Source organism: Oryctolagus cuniculus, chromosome 6 (assembly GCF_964237555.1).
Source record: "Oryctolagus cuniculus chromosome 6, mOryCun1.1, whole genome shotgun sequence".
Taxonomy (NCBI): Eukaryota; Metazoa; Chordata; class Mammalia; order Lagomorpha; family Leporidae; genus Oryctolagus; species Oryctolagus cuniculus.
Window position 1 is genome coordinate 155881286 of NC_091437.1, and position 9880 is coordinate 155891165.

A 9880-nucleotide genomic window follows, 5' to 3' on the forward strand; every position below is an offset into this window, starting at 1 on the left:
CAGTGGTGGATTTTGGTGGGAGACCTTTCTCCACTGAGCTTCCTGAGTGTCCTTACAACAAGGTGACTAGCTTTCTCCAAAACAAGTGATTAGAGAAGGGAGCAGGGGCGGGCATGGCATTGTTACAGGAGATTGTGACACTAGCATCCCATATGGGTCCCAGTTCCTGTCCGGACTGCTCAACCTCTGAAACAGCTCCCTGCTTATGTACCTGGGAAAGCAGCGGAAGATGGTCCAAGTGCTTGGGCCCCTGTACTCATGTGGGAGATCCCAAGGGGATTTCAGGCTCCTGGCTCCAGCCTGGCTCTGCCCTGACCATGGCACCCACTAGGGAGTGAACCAGTGCATGGACAATCTCTCTCTATCCCTTCCTCTCTCTCTGTGTAACTCTGCCTTTCAAATAAGTAAATAAATACATAATAAATAAATAATTTTGTAAAAGAAGAGAGAGCAGGTAGAAGTTATTTCTTTCTGAAATGGCCTTGGAAACTACCCAACATCACTTCTATTACAATCTATTAATCAGAGGGGAGATACTAAGTCTGGTGCACAGTTAAAGGGGAAAGGAATTAGGCTCCATATTTGGAAGGAAAAAAAAAAAGCCAAAGAATTACAATGTATCTTAAAACCTTCACAGTGCTCAACAAACTATTAGCTATTTTAAACATATACTAGGAAAAATGAGAGGGGGAGAATTTTGCTTGTTTAAATGTCTTCATACACTGCAGAGAGAAGTGAGACCAATGCCCAAAGCAATTTTCAAACTAATGGGTCTGCATGGAGATCTTCCCCTCCCACCAAAAAAAAAAAAAAAAAAAAAAAAAATCCTTTATTATTACACTTTACTAGTCAATACTGATAGAGGCTTATGTGTAAAAATTATACATTTTAAGAGTAAGATCTTTCACATATTTTAAATCACTTTGGGAAGGTGGGTGGTTGGTCATTGCCAACCAGAAATATAGAAATGCTTCCTAAATCTTTAAAGAACATTACAAGGATATTGTGTCACTTGAAGCACTGTGAGAAAACAAGAAAATCATGAAAACACATTGGCGAAAAAACACCAGGACTCAGCATCTTGTGGTTGTTCTGGAGGAGGTCAGAAGCCCTTGGACAGGAAGAGACTGGATTCCACTGAACATTTATCATGGAAAGACACGCACCCTACTGTTGTACTCATCTAGCGCTTTTTCAGGAATTAAATGTCACGGTGCAGCCCACACAAGCTGACCACAAGCACGGGTGTACTATACTCATCTGTGAATGCAGAAGCCCTGCCAGGTTCCAGCAGCCTGTGAGGAGCCAAGAAGGATCTGTGTTATCCCACATTCCCACACCACGGGAATCATTACTTCTGTGGTCCCTCTCTGGGAACCACCAAAGCCATCCCATGGATTATACTGCTGGGAGCTTACATTTGATGGATTCATTCATGGATATTTGTGATAAGTGAATATGAAGCAGCCATTCTCAGAAAGCTTCCCAGGGAGGGACCCATCCAAGCGCTACATAGCAGCTATGCAGTTAGCAAGTGTTAAGAGTCCCTGCCATGAGTCAGGTGTAAGACAAGGCAGAGAGCTACAAAGAGCAAAGCTAGGCCAGCTGGGCTGTCTTTCCATAACTTGCTAGATGTGGCATGTGGACAGCTAGTGCAGCTTTCTAGGCCTTCATAATCTGTGAAAGAAGTCTAAGGGCACTTACCTCAGGCTTGTTTGACCTTTGGTACATCCTTAATACCCACATGAATGCCATTTCCACCCATTCCCTGGGCACCCTCCTAATTTCCTAGTTGCTAATCATATATACTTTTTTTTTTTGAAGATTTATTTATTTATTTGAAAGAGTCACACACAGAGAGGAGAGGCGCAAAGAAAGAGAGAGAGAGAGAGAGAGAGAGAGATCCTCCATCTGCTGGCCCACTCCCCAGATGGCCAAAATGGCCAGAGTTGAGCCGATCGGAAGCCAGGAGCCAGAAGCCTCCTCCAGGTTCCCCACACAGGCGCAGGGGCCCAAAGACCTGGGCCATCTTGTATCGCTTTCCCAGGCCACAGCATAGAGCCGGAACGGAAGTAGTGCAGCCAGGACCAGAATCAACGCTCACATGGGATGCCAGTACTGCAGGCAGTGGCTCCACCACTAAGCCACAGTGCTGGCTCCATATATACTTTCAGTTCAATGATCTGGTTAACATCTATCTCTCTCACTGGACTGCAAAATTCATCAAGGAAGAGACTGGCTGATTTGTCCCTACATTGAACACCCAGAATAGTAGTGCATTACATATACTCAATAAATATCTTTGGACATGCAAACTATGTTGACAAATGCAAAGATGAAAGGCACAATCCCCGCCCTGCTCAGGGAGTGCACAGACCAGTGCAGCAGACATCAAATCTGACTGCAAGTCAGAATCACCAGAAGAGTAATTTTTCTTTCTTTTTTTTTTCAATCTTAGTACTTGGGTCTTATTCTGGAGCAACTCTAGGGCTGTGGGCCTGAGGGATGTGTTTTTGTTCCTTAGGACTTCTTTGGGTGATTCTAATGAGCAGCCAGGGGTGAGGCTCACTGGTCTAACAAAACAGATGGACAGCAGTCACAGGATCTGTGTCCTGTGGTAACACTATCCAAAAGGACTCTCCAGTGATGGAAAGTGTTCTTTGCCTGCACTGTCCAATATGGACAATATGTCAAATGCAACTTGGAATAAAACAAGCACATTTGACATAGTTACATGTGCCTCTTGAGCCCTTGAAGTGTAGCTACTGAGACTGAGGAAACAAATTTTAAATATTATTTGATTGCATTTTCAATTTACAAAACCAATGTTCCTAGAGGTTACTATAATGAATATGCAGACTTAGAAGGAGGCACACAGGAGGGCTCTTAAACAAGGGTCAGCAGATTCAAAACTCAGTGGGCTGTGGCCCCCATGCACAATAATTCAGTGGGGCAGACGGCACCCACATTCTGCATGCACCCCTTGAATGCTCCTCCTTACAACCAGGCAGGGACTACTTCTCCCTCCTCTTATATCCTGAGCAGTTATGACCAAGGAAACCCTTCAAGAACAAGAGCAAACATATCCCCAAGTAAGAACCTCCACATGAGCTGCTGATTGATGTGGTCACTGTGACCAAGGGAGAGAATGCACCTGGAGCTAAGATACGTGGATAAGTCACATAGAGTCCTCAGCGTAGTCAATACAGTAGCACCTGAAGGCTGTGAAGCAAGAGTCTCCTTTCTGTGGCTCATAAGCTGAGAGCCTCAATCATGAGCTACCACATTATGGAGATTCCAGTTGTTCCTGAGGGAGATAATGGCTCAAGCCATTGTCTCAAGCCATTAACAAGCCCTTTGTTAAAATAAGACTGGTCCAGGGTTATTTGTAGAGTCATGGACTAAAACAGAGAAAGTACTCATGCTACCGATCTAGCTGAAATTTTTTTCTCACCTAGCATTTGCTAAGCAGCTATCATGTGACCAGCAACCTATTAAGGACCTTGCATGTTCTCTCACTTTGTCCACACTATACACTGCAAATTAGACATTATTTTCTTACTCTATGATGATGCATTTAAGACTCATGTAAGCTAAATAACTTACCTGACTTTAACATGTATGACAAAACTGGGATTCAAAGTCAGATCCATACTACCAAGTTTCCCTTTCTAAGTGGTTTATTGCATCTTATTAAAATTGTTTAACAGCTTCCATTTACTTTCTGTTTTTCCAAATCACAACAAAGGTTCCAGTGACCCTCCTTCTATATACATGTTTTTACATGTTTTTACTGATGCATAACACAAAGAACTATGGGAAATGCATACACCCTAAGTGTGGCTTTGAATGAATTATCAAAAAGTGCACTTAACCAGGAACCACCAACAAAATCAAGAAACAGGACAACATCAGTACCTCAGGAGCCCTCCTTGTGGCATTTCCTCGTCTTGCCTCCCAAAGAATCAAAATCTATAAAGGAGCTATCACATTAAGGGAGTTCATTAAAACGAAGCAAAGGAACAGATCTGATAAATTAGGTATGTAATTTAAGCCAGGCTTTAGAACTTTTGGTCACCATATAACCAGAAAACTATCATTTATCTTAGTTAGATGTTAGAATTTTATTGGATGTAAGGAAATTAGGGAGTGGTACAACACCCAGGGTGAAAGAGGTGTCAAAAATCAGCATGAGGTAAGTGTCGATGTGCAGAGGTATTAGAGAAGAGGCTACTAATAAGGTTTCCACTGCTAGTATGGTTAGCTAGTGGTTCTCAGCTCTGACGAGGGGAGGGCCATAAGGTATCCGAGAGTTGAGTTCTGCCTTGCTCAAGTTCCTTTTGGCTCTGTAATTTTATGATAACCAGCATTTTACTGAGTTCCCATGATTGGTCATACTCTTTAAGGACACATTACATCTTCTCAGCATCTCTGTAATGCCACTACTCCATTTTACAGATGAGAAAAACAGAGGTTCAAGACAGTGAGCTCATCAGCTCACAGTCACCTTGCTAGCAAGTGGGTTAGCAAGGACAAAGTCCCCAGCTGTCCAACTTGAAAGCTTGAGCCCTTTCTTTCCATTAAGCCTGCGACCTTCTCCCCGCAGGTTTTCTGTGAGGTTACAGAAGACTGACTTCTTAGGGAAGTAACCTCTGGGTAGGTGTGACCTCATTGACCTTGAGAGTCACTTATGTTTCCAGGCCTCTCCTCCCCTTGGCGCTGGAACCTAGCATTCTGGTGGTTACCCACTGTTTTTCTTACTTTGGTTTGCTTCTGCTTGTTCACTCACAACATTCTCTTGTCTCCGAGTTGACAGTCGCTAGACTGAAACTAAACATCTAGTGAATCAGGTGATCTCTTTGGATAAAAGAGGATAGGGGACAGGTTTGTGAAGGTCCAAATTTAACCTCACTCTGTCTGAGTGTTCACTCTGTGCTCGTTGCCAATACTGATTTTCAAATGTGTACAGGTACATTCGAGAAGGAAAAGATTCTTATCCATTTAACTGAGGCCACTGAATTATAGGAAGATCAACTACCCAAAGAGCCTTTAAGTATTTCATATACCATGTGAGAAAATTAAGTTCTTAAATGTACAATAAAATTCTCAACAACTAATGTCTTCATTTTACTTTGGGCTGATAGGAGAAACACAAAAGGGACAAATATCTCAATTTCTTTGAACTACTTACTCTTACAATTGCATCAAGTTATCTATAAATTTAACATCTTACATATAACAAAGAAAACTCTATAGACTTTATTTATAATTCATGTTATCTGATTTGTTAAGTGCTTACCTTGTCCAGAATTATATATTGCTTTTACAGACTTCTTCACTTTCTGCAGGGCTGTTCTATCTTGGTCTAAAGCCTAAAAAAGAAAAACAGGGAAGAAAGATGGTGGCAAATCTGGTAAATTAAACAAGCAACAAGAGAAACTCCTCTATAATAACTACGGTTGTTTTGCTGAGCACCAAAGCAATGACAAACTGACATTTATTAAAAATCAACAATTTCAGAGACTGGAAGTACCAAAGATTTCCGTAATTACGTTTTCAGGATAAATAATAAGCAGTCATTTCACAAAACTCAGCATTGTGTGAGATGGAAAACACGGGAGGCCAGTCAGTTACCACGCTAAGCTATGAACAGAAAACATAAAGCATCTATGAATCCTGAGACTCGTTTGCTTCTGTTGTGAGTTTGCAACCTGGTAAGGCAGAAAGGCAAGCCTAGGACACGAACGGCACAAGAGCCAGGGAAAAAACATTATCACTTCACCTAATGGCAATTTCAACCAGAAAAAAAAAAAAAGATTTTTCTTTTTGAAGGGATGGAATAAGTTAGAAATGACCTTAAGTGCTTTTCACAACACTTTCAAATTTGATGATTTCTTTTTCTGTTAAGGAAAATTAACTATGACACATGGCAATTTATTAAAACTTTTATTTACTAATGAATGCAGTATGGAAAATGCTACTAGGACGCTGATAATGCTTTTAAATGATTTCTTTACAATTCATCTAAATAGCTGCACTCACCTACTTGCACTACTCTAGGGTGCAACACTAATATATTTATTGGTGTTGATACTTAAGTCGGGAGGTAGGTAGACAATTATGTTTGTTAAAATTCTGTTTGTTAAAAGCTATGCACTCAGCATAGGGATTGTCCGCTGTGTTATACTTCAAAAGTAAGTTTAAGAAGGGGAATTGTCAGTATATAAGGGGTCAAAAAATTTGTATTATGATAAAACTGAATAGGTTTCCAAGTTTTTTGTGTTCAAATAAACTTATCTTTTAATTTCATTTTTTCCATGAACTTTGTGAAGTTCCCCCACCATGCAAATGGCACATGGAACTAAATTCTTAAAATAGCTTCAAGCCTCCCTCTGCTTCCAGAAGTTCTGGGGTTCACAGGCTGGGAATTCCTAGATGCTGGGTCAAGACTTGGAGGGCAGGAACAATACAGTTAGCAACAATGAAAACCTTGTATACATAAAGTTTCCGAATCATTAGATTGGAGCAGGTGTTTGGTGCATTGGCTAAGATGCTGCTTGGGACTCCTACATCACATATTGGGGTGCTTGGGGTTGAGTCCCAGCTCTACTCTCAATGCCAGGTTCCTGGTAACGCAGACCCTAGAGACATCAGGTAATGGCTCATTTGTTGGGTTCCTGCCTCCCATATGGGAGACCTAGACTGATTTCTGGGCTCCAGGTTTTGACCTTGCACTGCCCTGGCTGTGTGGGCATCTGGAGAATAAACCAGTGGATGGAAGATTTCTGTCTTTTCTTTTCAGAACAAATAAATTTTAAAACCCTTTAAATATACATTCACATCCAGAACATCATCTAAACCTCAGAACTTTAGGAAACTGAAGTCTGCGGAGGTTAATGAAGTACCCTCCTGGAGATCACACAGAGTAGAAAAGGGTAAATGCAAAGACTGCTATTACTCTTCTGGAAAATGGTCATTCCTGCCCTTCTAACACAGACTTAATTGCATTTTCCTTCAAGTCCTGTTCTCTAGACACCAATGGCTGGTGGGGTGGACGCTTGACCCACACTGGGCTCAGAGGCCTTTCCTAGGATTTCCGGACTGGAGAACAGAGATCTCAGTGCTCGGTATCTTTGTGAGGTCAGCCTGGAACCACCGCAGTTCTACTTACAGATCCATGGAGGAATCTGGCCAGACAGAATGACATTAACAGACACAATGTACCAAAGACAAAAGAGTGTCCTGTTTCCAGCTGTCCCAACGCATTCATCACTGCTAACCTTCCTGCAGGCAGAGGACTCAGACAATAAATTCCTTCTCCCGCAAGCCAGTTGAAGCAGACATTCTGTTCCTTGCAACTACAAATGCTAAGTAACATAAGAACTAAAATTTCCTGAGCACTTATTACAAGCCAGGCATAATGCTTGTGATATGAGACATACCAAATTATATGAAATAATTTGCTTTCAATTATCTATTTATGTTTACATCTTTACAAAAACCTTAAGAAGCATCATTTCCATTTTTCAGATAAGGAAACTTGGTGGGACTCCAACGAATGATTGTAGAAAGGGAGCAAGTCAAAGATTAAACAACTTGTCTATGGTCACAGAGCCCGAAAGTACTAAAGTTGAATTTTATACTACTGTCTACTGAATCTCAAAGCCTAAGCTTTCACTACTGGGATGCTGGGATGAAAACTAGGGTTTTAAGACTCCAAGTCTAACTCTACATCTACCGTGCCTGTCATTTATATTCCAGCTCCCCAACGTTTTGTCACAGTTGCAGCTCATTTGAACTTCTGTTAATTCAGTTTTTTTTAAATTCACTTATGTCTTTTTGTTTTGTTTAAAACTGTTGTAGAGACAAGAAATAAAAACCCAGGACTACTCACCATTAATAGAAAATACCCTGGAAATGATTTTGTATCTCAAACTTCTAGGGAAAATGCTCATCTGTTTAGTACCTCAAGCACCTTGCACACCAGTTATACTGCACACCATGTAAGCTCAAGGAAATGTTTTACAAGACAGTTTCAGGAGAGAGACAAAATTCAGGTTATTGCAGAGATTTAAGAGTTGTACTTTAGAGAAAAGTAATACTTAATAAATGCTTAGTATGATCTAGAAAGCATCCAAGAAGGTTTGACTTAACACTTCTCTCATGAATGTGAGTTTCAGAAGGCAATGACCACATGAGTGCACTCAGAAAGGAGATTAACAAGTAGGCTTTAATGTCTATATGCATGTGAAGACAATGACTCTGAATCAGCAAAGTGGCGTGGAGGATTTCAGCTGTAATACTTCATGAGACCATCTATGTACTTCCTTAGGGTGTAGGTGGTAAAGTCTCAGAATTTATAGTCAATGTTTTACCGACTCATCTATGAACTGATAGGGCATAAAGGCCACATAGTTACTTTTAGAGGATATTAAGAACATTCCAACTTGACAGCTGCAGTCACAGTGAAATCTGGGTGACACTTCTTTTAAGCACTGCTTTTTGGCCACTGGCAAAAAGAAGTCAAACAAAACTCACTTTTAAGAGCCCCGTGATTTAGAGAGCTGGGGGATACTGTCCTTCAATCAGCTAAGCTCCCTCTAGATATAATACATCTCAATGTGCCACCAAGAGCCACTCCTTCAACTGCCAGACAAGTAATTGCAGTCACATCCTCTGAAATGTCACATACGTAAAGTCAAATCAGGACTAAAGAGAGATGGCAGACATATGAGCCAGAAAACTTGTATCTCTCAAACCATTAAGTCTGATAACGTATACGTCTTCATTTCTAAGGGTGCATTTGGAATGAAGCCACTCAAAAAGGATGGACAGGCAAAGAATGAACGAATACAGGAACACATGCTCGTTTTTAATAAGAGACTAAGGCCTTATCTATCTAAAATTTTGCAATACAGCAACTTCACATTTTCTGCACAGTGAAAAGGCAAGGCATTAATCTAGGAGAGCAGCACTTTCAACCTATATGGAGATTTTTTTCTTTTATTTCATATCTAGTCTGAGCAAGTTTGGTTATTTGAATTCCAAGTACAGAGAAGATTTAGGCTTCTAAAGATTCAGAAGAGGCTGCAGAGAAGCCATTGTGACAAAAGTATTATGTGGGAGCTGGCAACCAAAAGGATTCAGAAAAATTATTCGAATTGGGCATAAAAATGAGAAATTCTGAAAGGCCTGAGGGCACATGAGACCTTCCAATCCCTCCCGCTACCAAGCTGCGTGGGATTCCTTGGTCACAGCAGAGTGTAACAACACACGTTCCCAGAACCACCCATGAACCTAGCCACACTTGTCCCTTAGCTCAGGGCATCAGCACTAACTGATTCCTCTGCCTGAAACTCTCTCCTTTGTCTTCAAATGACTAGTATTTTCTTCTTACACAGGCTTTAGAACAAAAGCTCTTCCTTCTGAGGCCTTCTTTGGACACCATAAAGCAGTCCACAACCTCAGCAGACCCAAGGGTTACTCTGGAATATACTTCATGCTAATTTTACCTAACACAACCATGGCTGGAAATGGTCACGTTCATGACTTGTTTTCTTTTATGGTATTTCTCTTTCTCCACTAGCATATGGAAAGTCTGAGGGCTGGAGCCTTTTGCAACCTGTTTGTAGCTGAATTCCCATTCCCAGAATATGGCAGATAGCAGGTGCTCAGAAATGTTTATGAAATGAAGCAACAAATAACTGAATAAATGAACTCCTCAGTATGATCAGCTCCACAAAGTGTCCAACATAACATTTTCCTTGAAAATGGTTGAATTAAGTTTTACATTCAGAAAATATGGCCCCTCAAAGAAGGACGTACTCTTCTCTGAAGGGAGGAGAGAACATCCACTTTGCTTATGGCCGTGTCCAAATAC

General features: G+C 41.0%; 1 protein-coding gene across 8 annotated transcripts in view; it reads right to left on the minus strand.

Annotated features, from left to right (window-relative positions):
• The window catches only part of ASAP1 (ArfGAP with SH3 domain, ankyrin repeat and PH domain 1), a 381209-nt gene that overhangs the window by 161181 nt on the left and 210148 nt on the right, over positions 1-9880 (minus strand). For 7 of the 8 annotated variants that reach the window (XM_051844826.2, XM_051844821.2, XM_017341534.3 and 4 more), the window contains one exon: positions 5300-5372. The exons of the other annotated variant lie outside the window; for it this stretch is intronic. In XM_051844826.2, the coding sequence (XP_051700786.1) occupies positions 5300-5372 (73 nt within the window). The remainder of the gene's footprint in view (positions 1-5299; positions 5373-9880) is intronic. 8 annotated transcript variants of the gene reach the window in all.